This window comes from Lissotriton helveticus, chromosome 11 (assembly GCF_964261635.1).
Source record: "Lissotriton helveticus chromosome 11, aLisHel1.1, whole genome shotgun sequence".
Taxonomy (NCBI): domain Eukaryota; kingdom Metazoa; phylum Chordata; class Amphibia; order Caudata; family Salamandridae; genus Lissotriton; species Lissotriton helveticus.
In genome coordinates, this window is record NC_136072.1 from 681,322,321 (window position 1) to 681,345,304 (window position 22,984).

Here is a 22,984-nt window from a genome sequence, read left to right on the forward strand (position 1 = left end):
TCCTGTGACAGCCGCCTATCGCTGCACCGCAAGAGTGGGCGCAACTCAGCTGAATTGCGGCTTTTGACACAGTGGACCAAAAACGGACGGAATGGCAACTGAAACGGTAAAGGGGCGCACCACTACAACAGATGAGACTCCACCTGGAGAGGCCCGTTCACGCCGCCTCCCCCGGGGCGCCTCACGCCGTTATTCGGAGCAGCATTGTAGGATACCAAAACCAGTGCGGCAACTTACTGGACATCACCTTGGTGCCATCGTTCTGCTGCCTTGGAACTATTCGCACAACAGTTTGCTACTGATGACCCACCCCCCGCGACGCCCCACGCCAGAAATCTGGACGTTGTGCTGCGTTGGGACTATTCGCACAGCCGACCGCTACTTCGTTGTTTTTCCCTAAAAATGTTTATATGTTATTACTGTTTTTGTTTTCTTGTATATATTTATAAGTTATTAAAGTTTTATAATCTTACTACTTTGTCGGAGTGCTATGTATTTTTAATGTGACACATAATTGTAAAAACTTTGATGTACAAAGAGTCATCCCTGGAATCTTCCGCTTCAGGCTCGGTCCCCTCCCCAATCACAATACAGGATGGTTTTCAGATAATAGGAACGCGTCTGCTGTGACGGATCTCATCGAGTGTGGGCCTTGATCTACTATAACTCCTTTGAAGAGGGGTGATTCTTTACAGCTGGGGCCATAAACTACATCTGCAGGGCTAGCTGATACCCTGGGACCGGCTTGGACAATCGGACACAGAGGAAAAGGAGTGTCAGAGGGTGCGGTAGTGAATAGGGCGAAAGGGAGGTGTCGGGCGGGCACAGGGTGTGATTCTCAGGGAAGAGAAGCGCAGATGGGGGGAGATTTATTACCCATGCATAAGACAGAGAGCGGGGGTGACCACTGCCTGGGGGAGATGCTTGCGAGGGTGGGGAGCCATGCTAAGGATCGACAGCGTGCACAGAGTGGGTCTGGTCAAGGCATCTAAAATGGCTGCCGTGCACGACAAAAGTGTGGCATTTGAAAAAAGGCAAGATGGCGCAGACAATGTTTTTCAACACTTCCTGATTTCCTTCGAATCGAACGTTAACAGACGTTGGGGCATATTACCAAAGTTAAGCGATATTTATCCCTAACGATGCTTAGCAACGATTTTTTTACCGCTAAGCATCGTCAGAAATTATCGCAGATAAACCTTGCTATTATCAAGGTTTATCGCAAATACGATAAAAAACGACCGCAATGCATTAATATCGCTGAAAACTCAGCGATATTCATGCATTACCGAGCTAATGCTCTTAGCCATGTTATCCACCTCCCATTGGATAACATGGCTAAGAACTGCTCAGGGCAGGTGCTAGCTTTTGGAGATATTCGCGCTTATCGCGAATATTTCCAAAAGTTGATAATAGGAGATAGCGATGTTAGCGACTGTTTCCAGTCGCTAACATCTTGGCATGCCCACTTTGCATGTCATTAGTGATAAATATCACTCACATGCAAAGTGGGGCCCAAGATGGTCGCTATCTCCTACTAGCCGTCGCTAACTGGTGTTAGCAACAGCTAGGTAATACAGATATAATTTTATCTCCGCGAAGCGGAGCGCTGTTACAGATATATATCTTGTTTTTGAACGTTAATTTCTCAAAATCCACTGAAGCACATATATTGAGACCTAGCAAAGGCACATCGAGCTACCAGTCCCTACAATTTTGCCAAGTTTCATGCAAATCCATTCAGCCTTTCGATTTATTATTATTTTTTTTTTTTTTGCCCGCGGGGCCCTTTTAAAACCTCCACATCAAACCTAAGAGGTCAAGGAGGATCTACTATGCCCCCTTATGGTCATTTGCCCCTTCACTTTGGCCTCCTCTTGTCTCTCGATCCTACCGAGAGACAAGATGGCGGCCGCTACGGACTGTTTGCAATGTTTACAGACGCCGGAGAACCAATCAGCTTCGCAAACCTCCGTTACGCGAAGCGGAGCGCTGTTACAGATATATATCTTTTTTGAACGTTAATTTCTCAAAATCCACTGGAGCACATATATTGAGACCTAGCAAAGGCACATCGGGCTACCAGTCCCTAATATTTTACCAAGTTTCGTGCAAATCCATTCAGCCGTTCGATTATTATTATTATTTATTTTTTTTTGCCCCGCGGGGCCCTTTTAAAACCTCCACATCAAACCTAGGGGGTCAGCGAGGATCTACTATGCCCCCTTATGGTCATTTGCCCCTTCGCTTTGGCCTCCTCTTGTCTCTCGATCCTACCGAGAGACAAGATGGCGGCCGCTACGGACTGTTTGGAATGTTCACAGACGCCGGAGAACCAATCAGCTTCGCTTCACAAAGCTCCGTACCGCGAAAAGTCCGCGAACCGGAGCGCTGCCCGGTCCGCTGTTACAGATATATATCTTTTTTTGAACGTTATTTTCTCAAAATCCACTGGAGCACATATATTGAGACCTAGCAAAGGCACATCGGGCTACCAGTCCCTACAATTTTGCCAAGTTTCGTGCAAATCCATTCAGCCGTTCGGGCTAAAAGTGAGGCCAACCGCCCTATGGAAAACTCAATGTTAAAAACACGTTTTGGGACCCCCCTTTTTTCTCGGCCCCCCCCTTGGCGAACCCCCCCCAAATTTTCAAGGGCTGCTCAGAAACAAAATGTGCCATTTTCCTGAAAATTTCAGCCAATTCCGTCCACAAACGCCAAAGTTATTAGACATAGAATTTTCAAAAATCCCATAGAGAAAAAATCCTAACTATATATACCTACTGGCGACCGCCAGTAGGTAATATATATATATATATATATTTGTTAACTAAGGTTTCATGTTCTTTATGCAAAAGGAAATGTGCTTATCATTGCTTTCTACTCTGATTCATGCATGTGAATCTATGAAAGATACCCTGATACTGGATAAGAAATGCGTTAATTACCTGTAACTGCAGTTATCCAGTATTGGTATCTTTCATAGATTCACATGCAACCCACCGCCTCCCTTTGAAGGGCTCACCTAGTACTCTCAGTTATTCCTCTATATAGCACTGTGCTTACGAAAATCTGAGGGACTAGAGCTCCTTCCAGGAAGGTTCCAGAGGGTGGTAGCAGCTGATTGGTTGCTCTCTAGAGTTTGGTCCTTATTACAAAAGGACCAGGATATGTTACTAATGTGAGGCCTTTGGCCTATTACTCTGTATGTCTAATGGGACATTACTTTATTTATGTACCGGGGACTCCCATCCCGACAACTGGGAATGATTCAGGCATGTGAATCTATGAAAGATACCAATACTGGATAACTGCAGTTACAGGTAAGTAAAGCATTTCATATATGGCTATTGATTGACAAAAACACTCCATAATTTGACAACCTTGAACTATTAAATTTACTGGAGAATGATGTATCCGACCACCGTGAGCTTCTACTTTCACTGCTGGAAAGGACAGCTTTGTACAAATGAATTGCTTTTTTTATGTGTATGTTACAGAACTTGGTACACATTGTGCCTGCAAAGTTCTTGGGGAAACTTGACCACTTTCCCAGGGTATTGCTATGGGTGGGTGGAGTTCTAAGGACGGCATTGAAGACCTTTTGAAGGCTGTTAATGAATAGGGTGTCTCACTCCAGAATGTAAAAAAAATTTGAAAGCTGCACTACGGTGCACAGGTAACAAATGGGGACATACCCATAGGTGAGCCTGTGTTTACAATTGATAGGCAAGTGGTTATGGAGGGGCAGTACAATGGCTAGACAAGTGCTGGATGGAAAGCCTTGCTTACATGTACTATATGGAGGGGCAGTAGCATGCATCACACCTCCCACCACCATCAGCGGTGGAAATCTGGAGCAGTATTAATAAGGAAATGGGATGGAAAAATAGATTGATCCTTTAGACACTGTTATGTATGGGTACCAAAATGAGGACGGGGACCTCCCCTGAGGGATTTAGACACTGGACAACATTAGAATATCCATGGTGAACGAAGTGTGGGATGCTAATGGGAGTCCTATCATTATTATTATTATTATTATTATTATTATTATTCTGCGTTCTTATATAGCGCTCGATTACCCGTAGGCATCTCGGCGCTTGCCTTGGGAACCCGTCCTGGCTTTTTCCCTGTGAGATACCCGTACTGGGCATCCCCAAGGTGAAAGCCAGGCATCCCGCCGCGGGGGGCCGTAGTGGAGATTAAGCAGCTAATGCCCAGAGCTGCAGAGTGTGAACCCGTGATTCGAGTAGGCACCGAAACGAGAATTATCGAGTCCGTGGATATTTGGGCTCAAGACCCTGCCGCGTCGGGAATTGAACCCCGGTCCCGGGTCTGACCTCTGCTTCAGGGTCTGCCTCCTCTAACCAGTGAGCCACACTTCTCCATTCACACACCTATAGGTCAAACGTGAAATGAATACATCACAGACCTTCATGTATCTTCAACTGAAACCGGTACCAGCTGCGAGCATAGGGATGGATGAAGAAACTATGTAATCCTTGCCTCCAGACAGAAGCTGATGGATTCCTTTAGGACAAAAGAACAATCTGGACAGTGCAGTGACTGTAAGGATAGAAGACAATAAAGGGGAGTAGGCTTTCCGGTTTCTAAGAGAACCAGCTTTAGGCTGATACAAATTAAGAGACACCATAGAATTTACTACAAAGTGCTGCAGCTCCATACATTTGGGATGGCACAATTAATTTTGCATGACAAGATATTGACAAAGGTGCACCTTTTTGCATATTCTGTGGGGAAGCTTGGTGATAGCATTCTGCTACAGAGGAGAGGTAGGGTGCTGGAAGATATGGTGGATTGGCCAATAGAGACCACTTCTTCAACTGTGTTGCTGAAGATCTGATAGACGTACTTGAGTTAATACCAGAGACTGTGATTTAGAGTTTCACTGTGACTAAAAGGTACTGCACCAATAAATGCGGGTCCGCTGAGTTAACAGCCTTGGAATCGACACGTAATATGGTTTGGCATAGAGCTGCACAGAAGGTGATGTGTATGAAAATCGAAATTGTCCACTGAAATTTGAGATTATATATGAAGATGTACTGATTTATAGCTGTACTGACTAGAAACATGTGGACTACTTGTTAGATTGTTGAAAGGTTATGTCAGAGATATAGATAGACACGTTGTGGGGCAGTGATCTGACAGGCACATCTGACAATAAAAAAGCCTGGAGACTTGGCCTAAACATGGCCAATGGGAGATGGCCATTTATTTATTTACCTCCTGTTTCCACTAATGTCTATACAAAGCAACTGTTTTGTTGTTTGATATTTGGTCTTGCAGTGTTTATTATATTAGAGGTGTTTGGAGAGTAATTGAAAATAAAATAAATAGCATTACAAAACCAATTGAAGTAAACGTTTTTTGCACTTGATGGTGAGTACCTTTCAGTAAAATCACAATGACCTCAGGTTAGTGGAACTGGGAATAAAAGCAAATATACATATATAGAACAAAGTTCAGTCACTTACAAGACAACAGTAGATTTATCATTCTTAGTCTCAAATATCAGCACATCTGCAAAACAAAAACCCTCACTGAAAGAATTATAAGTGGTGAACTTTAGGTAGTACCCATTGTTACTTGAGAGAACTAGAACTGGTGAATCTCGTTTTTTTTGTGTGTTTAAAACATTAAGCTTTCACTAATATTTTTCCTAAGTATAACATTAATTTAACCTTTTGGCTTTTTCAGGGAAAAAAAATATATATATCTACTGAAAAAACGTGAGTTTAAAGTAACGTCATAGTTGGGTGAATAGGTCAGTGAAATATTAACATTTTGAACTAAAGAACAAAAAAAAATTTTACAAAAATTCCCCAGTTCTAGTTAGCAGAGCGAACTTTAACTTGCGCCCCGGCTATGCACTGCTTATGACCTCACATATGATATCACTCTTTACATGTTCTATGACATCATTTATGACCTAACTGATGAGTCTCAAATGACAAAATTGGTGCCCCTCCCCATGCCTTGTTAGGCCCTTTGGACCCCATCCCCCAGTGCCACTACTAAAATTAAAGGCGAGGCAGGGCTGCATTACCACCCTCACCAAGCCTTGTTAGGCCATGCGGACACCATTTTCAGAGGCTGGTTTTTAACACCTTCCAAGCTCAAGACGGCTCCCGCCGCCATGAGTCACAGTAGACGTGTGCTCATGACGGCCGGGTGCCGTCCGAACGTTGCTGCTCCGCCCAAGCGTGATTAATTCCCCACCTACGTGGGAGAATTAATCAGTAGGTGGAGTTTGGACGGCTCCCGGCCATCATGAGCACACGCCCACCGTGATTTATGGTGACCGTTAAGCCCCCCCCCCCCCCCCCCGTGAGTACCCGAGGACCACGCCCCCCCCCCCCTCGCACCGCGGCAGAATTTGCCGCGCGGCGAAGGGGTTAAATTGAAGGGGAGGCGGGTGCGTAATTTAGGCCCAGATCTCTGTACTGGGGTGAATGTATGACATTGTTCTGCATTCTGTCCATCACCTGTTGTTTTTGCTTTTGCCACTCCCTTTCCCCAGTGCTAAAGCCTTTTCTGGCCCTGAGCACCCCATCTCCTGGGGCCCGATTTACTTATAGGTAGGTGGTAGGTGCCCTGGTCCCTACCTAGGGCACCCACCATATGAGCTGATCATGGCTGAGGGAAGGGGGCTTCCCCATATACATTAATTTTAGCCCCGGGGTGGGCTTCTTGGGACCTGTAAAGGCTAGGGATGGGGAGCTGCTCACCCCTCCCATTAATGGAAGAAAGTGGGCCCCGGACACCATTTTGTTAATAATCCTGCGGGAGTCCCACAAGACTTCACCAATTTGCGCTTTTTATTTTTGCCCATGGGGCCCTAATATATATTTTGTTTCGCCAGATAGCTCTTGTTTTGCTGAAAAGAGATGAATGCCTGCGTGTATAAGAGAGCAAGCGCATTTGTTTATGCTTGTGCATGTCTGTGCATGTGATGGTGTTTGCGTGTGCATGTATTTGGGTGTTTTTGTATTAGAGCATGGGATTTTATGTGTGCTTGTGTTCTTTGATGTTTCTGGCTATGTGCTTGTCTGTGTGCGTCAGTGCGCATATGAGTGTGTGTGCTCACATTGATGTGTGCTTGTGCATGTCTGTGCGTGTGTAGGTGTGTGCACGCTGTATTTGTTATTTTCTGTCAGCCGCTGTCCTGGATATTGACTTTAACTGCCTGATGCCTAACCTTAGGATGGCTACCTGTGTATCAGTGTACAGTACAGTCCCCAGCCTGACCCCAAGATGGCTTCCTTAGTGGTCCCCTACACCAGTGGTTCCCAAACTTTTTTAACCCGTGGCTCCCTTAACCTAATTGACAGTTGGCCGTGGCTCCCCACCATTTTTTTACCGGTGGGCAGGTGGTGGGGGGAGGGGGGGTGTAAGCAAGACCTCGGGAATACTTCCTGTTGGCTTCCTTAAATTAATTGGGATGCAATGAAGGTATTAGGGATAACAAGCAATTGCAATGCAATAGGTCTCGCATTTGCAAAAGTTTGAGCTATTGGTAATGTAAATGACATTGAGGAAAGGAAAGAGGATAGTCCCACTCACTTGAGTGTGTGCTGTCTCTTTGTAGTAGTCCTGCTTAGATAGCCAGGCCCATTTTCTGAAATGATGAGACCTGGCCTACAAAGGTGGAAGCACTTCTCCTGGGTCCAGCTCTTGTAATGTTATGTTGTTATGAAACGTTGTAAATTCTTTATATAGTTCACATTCACCAATTACCTGGGCTGTCTCTGCTTTGGTATTGAATTTGTCTGCAGCTGTAGGTTGTTCTGTGGGGCACGCCTCAGTGGAGGGTTGCATGGGGGCTTGCTCTAGCTCCATGAGTAAGTGTGGTGTGGAATACGTAAAGGGCTTACCCTTCAGATGGAGTCTTTGTGGAGTGGGGTCTTGTGATCTGCCACCCAAACCTGGGTGGCAATTCGACTGGACATTGGTGTAATGGTGACCATACAAGCTTCTGAGAACAGGCTCTTGCACGATCATCAGTGTCACTAGCATCCAGCCCCAGGGACAGTCACTTGGACTTTAAATATATTATCATTACACAATTCAATGGACCTCGTTTTATTTACATTATAAAGGATACTCTGGGGCAGCCATGCTGAGAGTAAATAATGACCTGCAGGCGCGCACAGTGCTCTGCAGCAGACCTGCCCTTTGAGTCAGCCACTGGCAGTGCCTGCCCTCTTCCACAGCACTGGGTCCCCTACGCTGGATCCCGGATGGAAAGTATCTGGAGCAAACGGAGATGCTAAACGTATTTTTCCCAAACAGTCCTCCACCGAGTAAACCGGGTGATGGAATAAAGTTCACTGAGTAGAAAGGTGCTTAATCAGGAGGACACAGACCTACCATTTCCTCCTGGGGTGAATTCTCCTTCCTATCCCTTACTATTCGGCAGACTGCCAGGAAGTAGATTTATCACTGTGTTGTTTTTACAGTAAAATGTAGCGTTTCGTTTTTAATGATGTTTCCTTCAGCGACGCAAAAACAGGTGTGTTGAGAAGCAAAACGCCTCTCAGTGCTGCTCTGTGGTTCTCAGCCTCGGGGCACATCGTGTGCGGCGCCCCTGGCTACTGATAACGGCGCACCAGGGCGCCGCGGCGCACAGTTTGGGAACCACAGCCCTACACGTTGTTTTACTTCCCTGGGATAACAATTGGACATTGACCAGACCCTGAACCTATCCCCTAACCTGCCTACACATCAGGACTTGGAACCTGCGGAACTTATGCCAGACTGTGGAGACCTAGCGATTTGGCTGATGCCCGTTGGAGCTACCATATAGCAAAAGAGAAGATGGGTTGTGGAGTCCCCCTCCCTGCCGTCACCTACCCAGCCGGACCTTGGGCAGATTTTCCCCTCGTCTCTACGTCATGTCTTCCTCCTACCCCTGTACCCTATCCCCTTACCGCTCCATAAACCTTGTCCCCTATGTTCTTTAAATGATTTTCTTGATACTTATGTAACTTTTAACTGATGTAATTTGCAACATTATTGTCCCTCATGTAAAGCGCTCTGATTCCATCGGGTCTTGCCAGCGCTACATAATTACTCATTATTTAAATTTCTTCCCATTTAGTACTCTTTCTCCCTTTGTCTACCTCCCTAGCTCCTATCCACTCTCCCCTGAATCTCTCACCTTGCCTGCTAGTCTGCCTAGCCCCCTGTCATTTGTGCCCTTTGACTAAGCACTCCTTCTCCCCTTGTTGAGGAAAGATCCAATACTTATACTCTGGAGTCTCAGCGTAACCGCGTAGAGAGTCCACTGTGCCAAGGGAGCCACTCACAGCTGAGGTATGGTATGGCATCCCTTGCCAAAGCACTCCCTCTCTCCTTTTTGGGGAAGGATCCAGTTTGTAGGTCTTGGAGTCTCAGAGACCCCTCTGAGAGAGTCCACTGCGTAAAGGGAGCGTCCCGCAACAGAGATAGGGAAGTGATACCACTTCCCCTGGGCAGACAGCTTACTGGACTTTGGATGTCGCTTTGACTTGTTTACCGGTGTGTGTTCCCCTCTCCCTTCCCCTCCTCTTTCCCGCCTTCATTACCTGTCTACTTCCCCAGCTCTTTCCCCCCTCCCCTGAATCTTTCCCCTTGCCTGCTTTTCCCCTTACGTATTTGTGCTATTGTTTATCTTGACCTCACAAGTAACTATGTTGCCATGCTCTAATAACTGTGTAACCTTTGTAACAATGTAACCTGTAACTATGATCTGATGCTCATGTAAAACGTTCTGATACCTCCGGGTCTAGCCAGCGCTATATAAAACCTTATGTATATGTATATGTATATATATATATATATTCACTCAAAAAACCATAGGTTTCACACTCGTTATAGTTAGGAATTAGCATTTAAAAAACCTTTCAAATTCACTGGAAAAACCATAGGTTTCACACCAGTTATAGTTAGCTAAACATTTTACTCAATCAAAACCATTGAAATTCCCACGTTATAGTAAGTTGGACTCACTATAACTCGTGCGCCCACAATCCACTGCTGATGATGTCACATATTACATCATTCATGACATGGTCAGTGACATCACTGATGACATCTCAAATGACATCTCAAATGACATCACTGATGACATCATCCAGTGACTGTGTGTTTCTGTAAAGTTTAAATATGTTTTACATTTTGAAGAATAAGTGTATGTATGAGTGACTGGATGAAGGATTTAGTAGGTGCGTGACTGACTGTATGAGTGAGTGATTAAATGTGTCTTACTGAATGCTTTGGTTAGTGACTAAACTGTCTGAATGTGTGCATCAGTATGTCTGTTGTTGTGTAAGCGGCTGCATGTGTTGATCAGTAGCTATATGAGTGGCTATATGAGTTATTGATTGGTTGCCCAGGTATTTGTATGTGAGGCTGCGTGTGTGTGTGGGTGGCTAGGAGGTGTGTGACTGTGCATACATGTGTGAGCAGTTGATTGACTTGGTGTATGGGTTCAAGAGTGCAAGTGGAAACAACTTTATGGGCGGTTGACTGTGTGCATGGGTGTGTGGGTGAGTGAATGGATATCTCAGTGCTACATGTGCAAGTAAGTACATATGTAAAATACAGTGCATGTGAGAGTTGGCATATATAAATGACTATACATGAGAGCCTGTGATTGCATAAGTGACTGTATCTATCAATGTGTACTTGTATCAGTGATCGTAAAAGAGAGTAAGTATGTGTTAGTCTATTTTTGAATACGTAAGTTTTTGTGTGTATAACTGTATAGATGAGAAAATGTGAGTGTGATTGATTCTTTGCATGACTGACTAGGTGTGTGAGTAACTCCATGGATGAGTGACAGTGTGTGAGTGTCTGTATAGCTGTATGTGTGCATATGATAGTGTTTTATTGATGAGTGTCTGTATGTATGAGGGATTGTATGTGTGAATGAGTGAATGTGTGTGTAGACCTAGGAATCAGTGAGAGCGTATGTAGTCACTGTTATTGGTGTGTCAATGGTTTCAGCACTGGTAGTTTGTATTTAACATTGGGTGTATCAAAGGTTAGATTAGAGTGTGAGGAGGTGCATCGTATTATCACATGGATGATGTCATCAGTGATGTCATTTGAGATGTCATCAGTGATGTCATCAGTGATGTCATTTGAGATGTCATCAGTGAAGTCATCAGTGATGTCACTGACCATGTCATGAATGATGTAATATGTGACATCCTCAGCAGTGGATTGCGGGCGCACGAGTTATAGTGAGTCCAACTAACTATAACGTGGGAATTTCAATGGTTTTGAATGAGTAAAATGTTCAGCTAACTATAACTGGTGTGAAACCTATGGGTTTTCCAGTGAATTTGAAAGGTTTTTTAAATGCTAATTCCTAACTATAACGAGTGTGAAACCTATGGTTTTTTTAGTGAATTTCAAAGGTTTTTTAAAAGCTAATTCCTAACTATAACGTTTGTGAAACCTATGTTTTTTTTTGTGCATTTCAAAGGTTTTTTAAAAGCTAATTCCTTTGTATATCGACTTTGTAACCTACTATTTTTTTTTATTAGCTGTTTTTTATAACTATTCATTATATTTTTTGAGAAAAAAAAATATTTGTTCAATGTATATATTTTTTTTAAATCATTTTTTCCTGGTGTGCTCATGGTGCGTGCACCGGTAAGCTCTCCCGAGAGCGCACCGAGAGCGCTATTTCTGCGTTCGTAAAAATATGCATGAAAAGTAAATAATAATGGAAGACATTTAGTACCATAGTTATAAAAGCAGTATTTTTGATTTACGAAATGAAAATGATTTTGCATTTCCGTAAACCTATCAAAATGTCACTCAGGCGCGCCGCGTAAGCGCCTACGTTCGCGCCGCGTGAGCGCCCCCGGAAGCGCTCCGGTGCGCGCTCCGGTGCGCGCAGCGTAAGCGCGTCAAGTCATGTGACCTTAAAATCACTCTTTTCATTGGTTGCTAACAGTTTTTTTTTTTTACAAAGAATTAAATCCCCACCCATTTCCTTCACTACGTCTTTCACTTTTGTGACTGCAAGACCTCTCTTTTTGCTGTCGGATCTTTCTTGGATTAATATCTTGGATTACCATGGCTGCCAGAGCATCCAGCAGTGAAGATGACACAGAGGGATTTCTCGATGAAGAGGTTCCTCAGCCGAAAATAAAAGAACACTTCATATGGAAGTTTTTTTCTATTCCAAATGACCAGAAAAAAGTAAATGCTCCAAAGGTGGAGTGCAGAATTTGTCACACTGTCCTGTCACGGGGTGACCCCACAAAGAAATATTCATTTGGGAACTCCACAATGATTCGACATGTCGAGAGGAGGCACCCCCAGAACTTTGCCCGGGAGAGAGTCAGGGCTCTGGCACGAGAGGCTCCCAGTGATGGGGCCTCTACTTCAACCGGACGACAAACTGCATCAGGGAGGGAGCAATCACAAGAGCTGATTCCTAACATTCAGCCTGCTTTTAATAAAGGCGTTATTAAATGCAGATATTGCGATCAGCTACTTTGCTATGCGGAACAAAGTGTTCTGCTCATGGTTCGAGCATTGGATAACCATCGCTGCCGTTCCCAGCCCTAATTTTGTTTTGTTTTTTTGCTCCTGTTGAGCAGTTTCCCATTCCCTGTTTTTGTTTTTGTTCTAAAAAAAGAAGAAAAAAAAGTTCTTTTCAGAACTACCTCCAATTCTCATCAAAGAGCTGTGTTCTTAAAAAAATGAAAAAGAGTAAGTGAAGTGGAGTGCATTGATAAAGGAGAGGAAAATGAGTGAGAAAACACAGAAAGGGACGAGAGGAGAAGGGAAGTGAAGTAGGGGTACTGAAAGAAGGTGAGTGTGGGGAAGGAGAGTGAGGAGAAGGAGAGTGAACATGCGGAATGTGGATATGCGAAGAAAATGTAGTAAAGGAACGGGGGTGTGGAAGGGTAAGAAAAGAGCAGTGATGTTTTGGAAAGAGTGGAGATACAGACTGGGTAAAGACAAGTAAGTGTGAGACCAGGTAAGTAAGGCAGTGAAGAAACTGAGAAAGTGAAAGAAAAAATAAGAGTAGAAGACCGAAGGCCTCATTTTTGCACCTGCCTCACAGCAGGCGTAACACTGACGCAGGTCCTTTAACATGGGCCTGGCCCCATGTGAAAGGATGCATTGCTGGAGTTGTGTCACTTTTGTGACACACTCCAGCAATGCATCACTTTTGCGCTTACAGATACGTCAGAAATACTGACGTATCTGTAAGTACTTGCGACATAATGAGTCATAAATTAAATATGACGCATGAGTAGAAGACTGAAGGCCTCGTTTATGTGGCCATGCGTCACTTTTACGCCACCGGTGCGTCACTTTTTGTGACGCACCAATGCTGTAAAAAAATACACCTTGTTGAGTCATATTTACAAAGTGACGCATCTAGGTAGATGCGTCACTTTGTAAACCCCTGCACCACATTATACCTACGTCCGGTGTAATGTATGCAAAAGGGGCGTATTGACGCAAGAAAGGGTCGTAGAGGTGACGCAGTGAAATCTGAGATTTCACTGCGTCACTTTTAGGACGCCGTTGTGTCAAAATCTTGCGCCTGTCTCGCAGCAGGCGTAAGACTGATGCAGGCCCTTTCACATGGGACTTGCCCCATGTGAAAGGATGCATTGCTGGAGTTGTCACTTTTGTGACACACTCCAGCAAAGCATCACTTTTGCACTTACAGCTACGTCTGAAATACTGACGTATCTGTAACTACTTGCGACATAATGCGTCATAAATTAAATAGATGCGTCACTTTGTAAACCCCTGCACCACATTATACCTACATCAGGTGTAATGTATACAAAAGGGGCGTATTGGCGCAAGGAAGGGTCGTAGAAGTAACGCAGTGAAATCGATCAGATCTCACTGCGTCACTTTAAGGACGCCGTTGCGTCAAAATCTTGCGCCTGCCTCACAGCCAGCGTAAGACTGACGCAGGCCCTTTCACATGGGGCTGGCCCCATGTGAAAGGATGCATTGCTGGAGTTGCGTCATTTTTGTGACACACTCCAGCAATGCATCACTTTCCTCTAAACACTTTACTTTATTTTTTTACACTGTTTTTCCCTGTGGTGCGCTCAGGGTGCGCGTACCGGAGAGCGTACCCGGGAACGCACCCAGCGTTTACCCCGCGAAAATAAAAAATAAAAAAAAGTTTTGCCCTTCAGGGTCCTTCTAGGCCCCCCTCACAAAACCTAGGGGGTCAGGGGGTGTCTACCCTGCCCCCTTTTAATAATTTCCCCCTTTCTTTTTAACTTCTTGTGTCTCGATTCTACCGAGACACAAGATGGCGGACTCTCCGGACTGTTTAGAATGTTGACAGACACCCGACATCCAATCAGCTTTCCGCTTGCGCACTCCCGTAGCGCGCCGGGTGCGCTCCCCGGTACGCGCACCTGTGAGCGCTCGAAGCGCGCCTATAGATATATATGTGTTTTTGAAGTTATTTTTCAAAAAAAACACTGGAGCAATGTTCACCTAATATAGCAAAGGCACATCTACGTACCAGTCCTTACAATTTTGCCAAGTTTGGCGTAATTCCGTTCAGCGGTTCGGGCTGTAGACTTGTCAGACCGTCCTATGGAAATTAACATGGGGAAAACACGTTTTGGGACCCCCCTTTTTTCTTAGCCCCCACTTCACTAATCCCCCCAAAACTTTCAGGGAAGGAGCGCAGCGGAGCTGACCAAAATTTTGGTAAGTTACACACACATTCCTCAAGCGGCGCCAGAGTTATTCCCAATAGAATGTTGCGGATTTCCTATGGTAGCCAATCCTAACTATAACTACCTACTGGTGACCGCCAGTAGGTAATGTGTATATATATATGTCCAGGCAACTCCACTACCACGAGCAGACTGCTAGCGGTCCTCGTACACAAAGAACATGGAGCACAGACCCAATTCCGTGCAAACAAATCTTCTTTATTCAGCTGTTCACCAGTCGGCCATAACGCGTTTCGGTACCGTAGTACCTTAATCACATGACACGTGAGTATGTCACCTGACTCCTTTTATGCCCAACTTTCTTTCTCTTTTTTTCTTTTTTGTGATGCTTTGTTAAAGTGACAGTGCATACATATAGTGCAAAGTACCACAGTGCATTTTCTGACTTTAGTCACTTCAGGTTATGGTTTAAATACCATTTGTTGTTGCATTCTTGTTATTGCATTTATACAAGTGCAAATTGCATTACATGTGCAAATTTTTGCCAAAAGTGCAGATCTCATGTGCAAAATAATGCTATATAGTGCAAAATTATGCTTTACATATCGGTTTAAATACCGCAAGGTTACATCCTATCTAGATGGAACATAATTGTACATGTGCAAATATGCTATCTTGTGCAGAGGTAACGCAGTTCCTTTATATTTAAAATCAATCATATATATACACATTTAATAAATAAATCTATACACATTACAATTAAATACTACAGTCCTTAAAAATCCTTTTTGAACCTGGGTCAAGTCCTAATTATTAAGGGGGCTGATTTTAAGCACTCCCTATATCATTGTGGTACTGTTTCTTCCTCCAGAAGCCTCTGTTGGAAGGTACAGTGTTGCTTTGGTGTTGACAGTGTTAATATTTAAGTGAAAGTGTTGGTGGATTATTTTTTGGGGAATATGTATCTTTATTACTTTTCATATCATGATTCGAGAGGTTTGAGTCTAAGAACTTTTTAGAATGCCCAGTTGTATCTAATGTCTATGTCTAAATATTCAGATTTTGTCTACATAGACAGATTTTCCTGGTGTGGCACTACAGGTTCTAGGATATTATATTGTTTTATAGACATGTATACAGGTCTTCAGTGGTATTCAGCCCGTGAGGGTGTTTGGAGTCCATGTCCAAAATGTATCTGGTCTCCAATTTGCGGAGCTTGTCTTCTCTATCTCCCCCTCTTTTACTCTGTGGTATACTGTCTATCAGATAATATTTAAGGAGCCTGAAATCTCCTTGAAGTTTTTCATTAAAATGTCGGGCGATAGGATATGTAGGGTCTCGGTTTTTGATGTGTGTATATATATATATATATATATATATATATATATATATATATATATATAAATATATATATATATCCCCCCAAGTCCTGTAATGGCTGCCAGCAAGATTTTCTTATGTTGCTGGCAGCCGATCAAAGCGCTTTCTCTTACAAGAATCTGACTCCTGTGGGAGTGAATTGGCCCAAGGGGGAAAATGCTCCTTGGGCCAATCAAAACACTCCCAACTGTCTAGATATCTAATTTCGTTTTAATCTTGATATCTCAAAAACTACTGAACGGATTTACACCAAATCACTAAACGCACAATCTGCTTACCAAGATCTAGCTTCCTGCCAAATTTGGTGTAGTTTCGTTCAGTGGTTTTTGCTGTAGCCCTTCTTAAACACGACCCGGGAAAATGCAGTGAGATTTTTTTCATTTTGGGACCCCCATTTTTTCTCTGCCATCGCTTGACCAATCTTGACCAATCTCCCCATAACTTTCCATGCTCAAACTAGTCAAGCATTTGCACCTTTTTGTAATGTTTCGTAGAGATGAGTCGAATGGGGCCAAAGTTATCAGCAATACAAAACAAGCATTAGAAATGCAATCGGGCTCGGATTTATTGGAGTTTGAGCTAATGGCATTGTAAATGCCAATGTATTGTTGCTATGTGTTATGGAGTGTGTTCATGTGGTGTGTACTGCCAGTGATCTCCTTGTGAGTGTGAGAACATTGCACCTTTACTGCCTGTGATGTCCTTCTTGTGAGTGTGAGAAGCTTGCACCTCTGCTGCCTGTGGTCTCCTTGTGAGTGTAAGAAGCTTGCACTGCTGCTGCCTGTGATGTCGTTCTTGTGAGTGGGAGAAGATTGCACCTCAGCTGCCTGTGGTCTCCTTGTGAGTGTAAGAAGCTTGCACAGCTGCTGCCTGTGATGTCCTACTCACTACTCTACTCTACTCACTACTCTACTCACTACTCTGCACTCACTACTCACTACTCTACTCACTACTCTAATTACTACTCTGCACTCACTACTCTACTCACTACTCTACTCACTACTCTACTCACTACTCTACTCACTACTCTACTCACTACTCTACTCACTACTCTACTCACTACTCTACTCACTACTCTACTCACTACTCTACACTCACTACTCACTACTCTACTCACTACTCTGCACTCACTACTCTACTCACTACTCACTACTCTACTCACTACTCTACTTTCTACTCACTACTCTACTCACTACTCTACTCACTACTCGGCACTCACTACTCACTACTCTGCACTCACTACTCTACTCACTACTCACTACTCTCCACTCACTACTCACTACTCTACTCACTACTCTACTCACCACTCACTACTCTACTCACTACTCTACTCACTACTCACTACTCTACTCACTTCTCTACTCACTTCTCTACTCACTACTCTGCACTCACTTCTCTACTCACTACTCTGCACTCACTACTCTGCACTCACTTCTCTACTCACTACTCTCCACTCACTACTCTACTCACTACTCACTACTCTCTACTCACTACTCTACTCACTACTCTACTCACTACTCTACTCACTACTCACTACTCTACTCACTACTCTACTCCCCTCACTACTCTACTCACTACTCTACTCACTACTCTGCACTCACTACTCACTACTCTACTCACTACTCTACTCACTACTCTACTCACTACTCTACTCACTACTCCACTCACTACTCTACTCACTACTCACTACTCTGCACTCACTACTCACTACTCTGCTCACTACTCACTACTCTCCACTCACTACTCTACTCACTACTCACTACTCTGCACTCACTACTCACTACTCTGCACTCACTACTCACTACTCTGCTCACTACTCTGCTCACTACTCACTACTCTGCTCACTACTCACTACTCTGCTCACTACTCACTACTCACTACTCTCCACTCACTACTCTACTCACTACACACTACTCTGCCCTCACTACTCTGCCCTCACTACTCTGCCCTCACTACTCTGCCCTCACTACTCTGCCCTCACTACTCTGCCCTCACTACTCTGCCCTCCCTACTCTGCCCTCCCTACTCTGCCCTCCCTACTCTGCCCTCCCTACTCTGCCCTCCCTACTCTGGCACTCCCTACTCTGGCACTCCCTACTCTGGCACTCCCTACTCTGGCACTCCCTACTCTGGCACTCCCTACTCTGGCACTCCCTACTCTGGCACTCCCTACTCTGGCACTCCCTACTCTGCCCTCGCTACTCTGCCCTCGCTACTCTGCCCTCGCTACTCTGCCCTCGCTACTCTGCCCTCGCTACTCTGCCCTCGCTACTCTGCACTCTGCCCTCACTACTCTGCACTCTGCCCTCACTACTCTGCACTCTGCCCTCACAACTCTGCCCTCACTACTCTACACTCTGCCCTCACTACTCTGCCCTCACTACAGTGTGTGTGTGAAATACGTACGTAAAAATCAACTCAAGGTGATGGCAAATAAAACACGCCGCAATCTACATAGGTGTTTTTGTTTATTGCGAAAATCTCTGTTAAACTCTAACATATTGAAGGGAGGAGAAAACAGCTACGGAAATCACTCCTCGCAGAGAAGAGGCAAATGTTCGTGCAACAACAGAAATATCTTTTCAGAAATCTTGAAGGACTGCGCACTTTTATTTTAGAAGACACGCGGATTGGCGAGGCAAGGGTGCTTGTATGCGAGGTATCTTAAAAAATACTGTGACTGCCCTTGAAGCTACAGGAAACTTCTTTCCATTATCTCCGCCGTGAACGTGGCACTCTGACAGCTCCTAATTAAAATGAATGGACTGCCGTGCGCGAAAGGTAAATGTTAAACGCGCGCATGATACATGCAATGCAATGGTGAACGCGCTCGCACCATCAGGATTGCATTACACGGGCACTCTGACAGCTCCTAATTAAGATTAATAAGTCTGTCGTGCGCGAAACCGCCGACAATATGCCATGCAACTGAAATCAATGACGGACGAAAAGTAAATATACCCTATCACGTCAAGGCTACTAAATAGACAGCACAGCGAAGACGAATCACTAGGCAGATGCCAGAAAAACCGCCGCGCGCACTAAAGAATGTGCCAGCCGGACCCCTTTCTGAATTCTTTTTTTTTTTTGAACGCATAAGAGCTCGGAAGCTCCGCCCCCCACTTCGTGGAGGCGTAGGCCCGAGCCCTAAAAACACGTTTCCTATGGAACAGCTGACCTAACTATAAATGTACAGTGTCGACTGCCACTGGGTGATATATATATATATATATGTTCCATGTGGAACAGAGGTATATATATATATATATATATATATATATATATATATATATATATATATATATAACCTCTGTTCCACATGGAAAAGAGCACGCACACTAGGGCAACTGGGTTTAAGTTTTTTTTATTGCATACAGCCTCCTCTGACCCAGCAGACAAGAGAGACTCGTTTCAGCTGACACAGCAGCCTTTCTCAATCTAATCATCGCCATTTTACTTCAACTTAAATACCTAGTTTCAGTCACAGACATAGAAGAGTTTCTAGATTGCAGATAATAAAGCATTACATTTCCCTGAAATAGCACAAACATGCAAGTGTGATCACTTTACATAATCAATGTGCTACGTGGAAAATATTGTAGATGTCTTAAAAAATGCATAGTGCATCCTGATGTCCCAATTGAATGCCTAGTGCACAACCGAACCACTGCGCATTATACAGAGAAAGCATTGCCTTATGCTATTCAGAAACAGGTATTCAATGAAAGTCATGAAAATAAAAAAACATATCGCCCTAACTCTAAAGGTAACACTGTTAGAAATTAGTCATGCTTCATTTAAAATATGGCAAAAGGGAGACTTGCCGGAATACATCTACTTCCTTCACTACATAGAAGCACCACAGGTCAGAGTCCTTAACAAATATTTGCATTTTCATTTCAATATTAAGTTAAAACATGTTCATCGATATCCGGGTTTGGCACAGATGAATCACCAACAAACCGTATTGCATAATGGATACTACCAGCAAAATGTGTGCCAGAGTAAATGCGGAGCTTAAACACACCTAAGGCAATCAATTGCCTAATATCAGTCCCCACATTACCTATTCACCCCAGCATAGACCACTCATACCATAAAGCCTCAGTGTGTTAGTACGCACATTACGGAATGCTCTCGGACCAGGGAAGGAGTGGTTTGTTCACTCCAAGTGCGCAATGACTGTTTGGCCGGCATTACAGCCTCCGTGGAGAACATGCCCAGGCCATTATTCCCTGGCTAAGCGCCGATCCACTGCTCTAAGACCAGTCACAACACTGCTTTGCAGCATTGTGATTGGCTTAGGGGAGGGAGCCTGGCTGCTTCCTGTTCTCGGTGAGGGGAGACTGAGATGTTTGCGAGAGCGGGAGAGTGGTGAGCAGATTAAAAACATTTGTTTTGGTTTTTTTTGTTTGTTTTTTACATCCACACCCACCCCACCCACCCCACCACTTCCGATCCGTGCAGGCTGCTACTGTAAAATAGATATTTAAATGTAGGCTCAAGTTAACAAAATTGATGTTAAAGTATTTTAATTCAGATTTGTAAATTGTTTGCTATTGTATGAATATTTTAAAATGACATACATTTGCATATAAAAAACGTCTGAAGCTCTTTAAATTTGTGTTTCTTACTCAGGCACTTAAAGAAGAAATTAAAGGAATGCATGGAATAAGGATTTTTACTTCATTCCCCAAACGCTGAGGACAACATAAAGCATGAGGCTATGTGCAATATATAAACTTTGTGACACATACTTGAAATGTTGTAACTAGATGAGTGCCTATTTTCTAAAATAATTATCAGATAGTTTACGAAACCACTGAATTACGAAGAAAACCTCAAGCTTATATTTAACTGTGCTCATGTGTATTATAATAGTTAAGCATTTTCTTACTGAGAATATTAAAATTAAAGAATGTATATACATTGCTTCATGCTTCCATTTTCATTCATTTGCGACTGCTAGATATACACAATGAATATCAAATAATGATCATAGTCTGGCAGCCGAGTTATTGTTCACTGCTATAACAAGCCAAGCATTACCCCTTAAGATAGCTTTGTCCTGCATAATTTAGGCACACACCATGAAAATGATTAGTTGTCAGCCAAAAATGCATCTGGGTAATGTACTGTGAAAACATCAACGTTTGGATATGTTTACAGCAAAAGTTATTCTTTTTACACATTACCTATGCACCCTCTCCTTTTAATTGTATACATGCAAATATAATTAGGGATACCCTGCTTGTGGAGGGACTACCTGGCCTAGAATTCCAGTCACTGAGAAGGGGGCGGAAGGAGGAGACCCCAGTGCTTAACTGCTGCTATATGGCGCACTGCCATTACACGCTGCGCCCAGGTGTAGCCAATCAGCGCCAGGAAGAGGCAGGAGAGGACTATCCCTCTTGGCTCGATCAGCCCAGTACTCAACACCACCGTGTACCTGAGGAAAACACACTGGTAAGAACGTATTGTTTTGCCTTTGTTCATGAGAGTTATATGCAAATTGTCCCTATCATAAACCAATTGTCAGTTATGTAAAGCCACTTATGGCTATCATTTCTTAGGCAATGTTACTTTAAGGGATTTCATTTTTGGGATGTACGACCCTGTTATTGAATATATATAACCTGCTGAATTACAGGGAAAATAAACTGTCAGCTGCCCATTCATCCTGATAATAAAACCATTTGTATGACTGATATTGAGTCACAGAACCCATTTTGCAAACCAGAAAGCTCAGATCCCATTGATTGCTTGTCTTCTAGAAAAAACTCAACAAGAGCAAATTGCCCTTGCAGTGGATAACCAGGCACAAGATAAATTTGAAATTAAGGTCATCATAGACAACTTAAAAACATAGACCTCGTCCATAAAAGGGGCAATTCCTTCACTAAATTGCAGGCTAAGAGACCTGCATTAAAACTGTGACTTTAGCTATAGGGTCTCCTGCCTCTCTAAGGACTGAGGGCCATATGTAGGTAGCCCAATACCGGTCGGTAACGGACGAAATTACCGAATTTCGGCCGTTACCGACCGATATTAGGCATTTGAGATGTAGGGGCCAAATTTAAGGATTCAGTAATTTAAGGAATCGGTAAACTATCGAATCCTTAAAATACCGATTTGGTAAATTACCAAATCCGTAATGTAGGGAGCACTCAAGTGAGTATTCGATTCGGTATTCGGTATTTACCACCAACTAAAAGTTGGTGGTAAATATCGAAAACCTTAGAAAAAGCAAATTTGTGCTTTTCCAAGAGTGCCATGTGGCAGACATACATGCCCTTAGGGCATGTATGTGTGCCACATGTGCAAACATGCACGATTCAGGGGTGCAACAGGGTGTCAATGTGACCACCTGCCACCCTTGAATATGCACCACCTATTACCGATTCGGTATTTACCGAATCGGTAATAGTGAATGGCATCCCATTCATTCCTATGGGCCTCCAGGCCCATAGGAATGAATGGGAATTACTGAATTGGTTAATACCAAATCAGTATTTACTGATTTGGTAAAATTTACCGAATCAATACCTACATACCATTTACCGATTCTGAAATACCGAATCGGTAAAATTCGGTATTTTAGAATCGGTAAATTTGGATTACCTACATATGGCCCTGAGTCCCCGAGCCGGCCAGCCCCTAAAGTTGTTTATATCCATACGCAAAACAAGCCACCTTACTCATAAAAGGATGTTCGAAATATTGATACAGGGATGACCCAAGGAGGGACACCTGAGCAGAAGAGTGTTTGGTCTTAAATAGTAGTTATGGGGTAAAATCAATTTCTTTACAAAGTTCTGATGGCTTCCTGTTGAATCCCCGCAACTTTAAAATGTCTAACCAAATTTACCCTAAGAGGAGAGTAGAAGGAGGCGCTACTCCTC

The 22,984-nt window shown here is 43.7% G+C and overlaps 1 protein-coding gene across 1 annotated transcript in view; it reads left to right on the forward strand.

Moving 5' to 3' along the window:
* BOLA3 (bolA family member 3) overlaps positions 1-21,014 on the forward strand; it is an 88,693-nt gene extending 67,679 nt beyond the window's left edge. Inside the window, exon 4 of the mRNA XM_078666545.1 lies at positions 20,721-21,014. Within this exon, the coding sequence (XP_078522671.1) occupies positions 20,721-20,786 (66 nt within the window). The 3' untranslated portion in view covers positions 20,787-21,014. The remainder of the gene's footprint in view (positions 1-20,720) is intronic.
* The last annotated feature ends 1,970 nt before the right edge of the window (positions 21,015-22,984 follow it).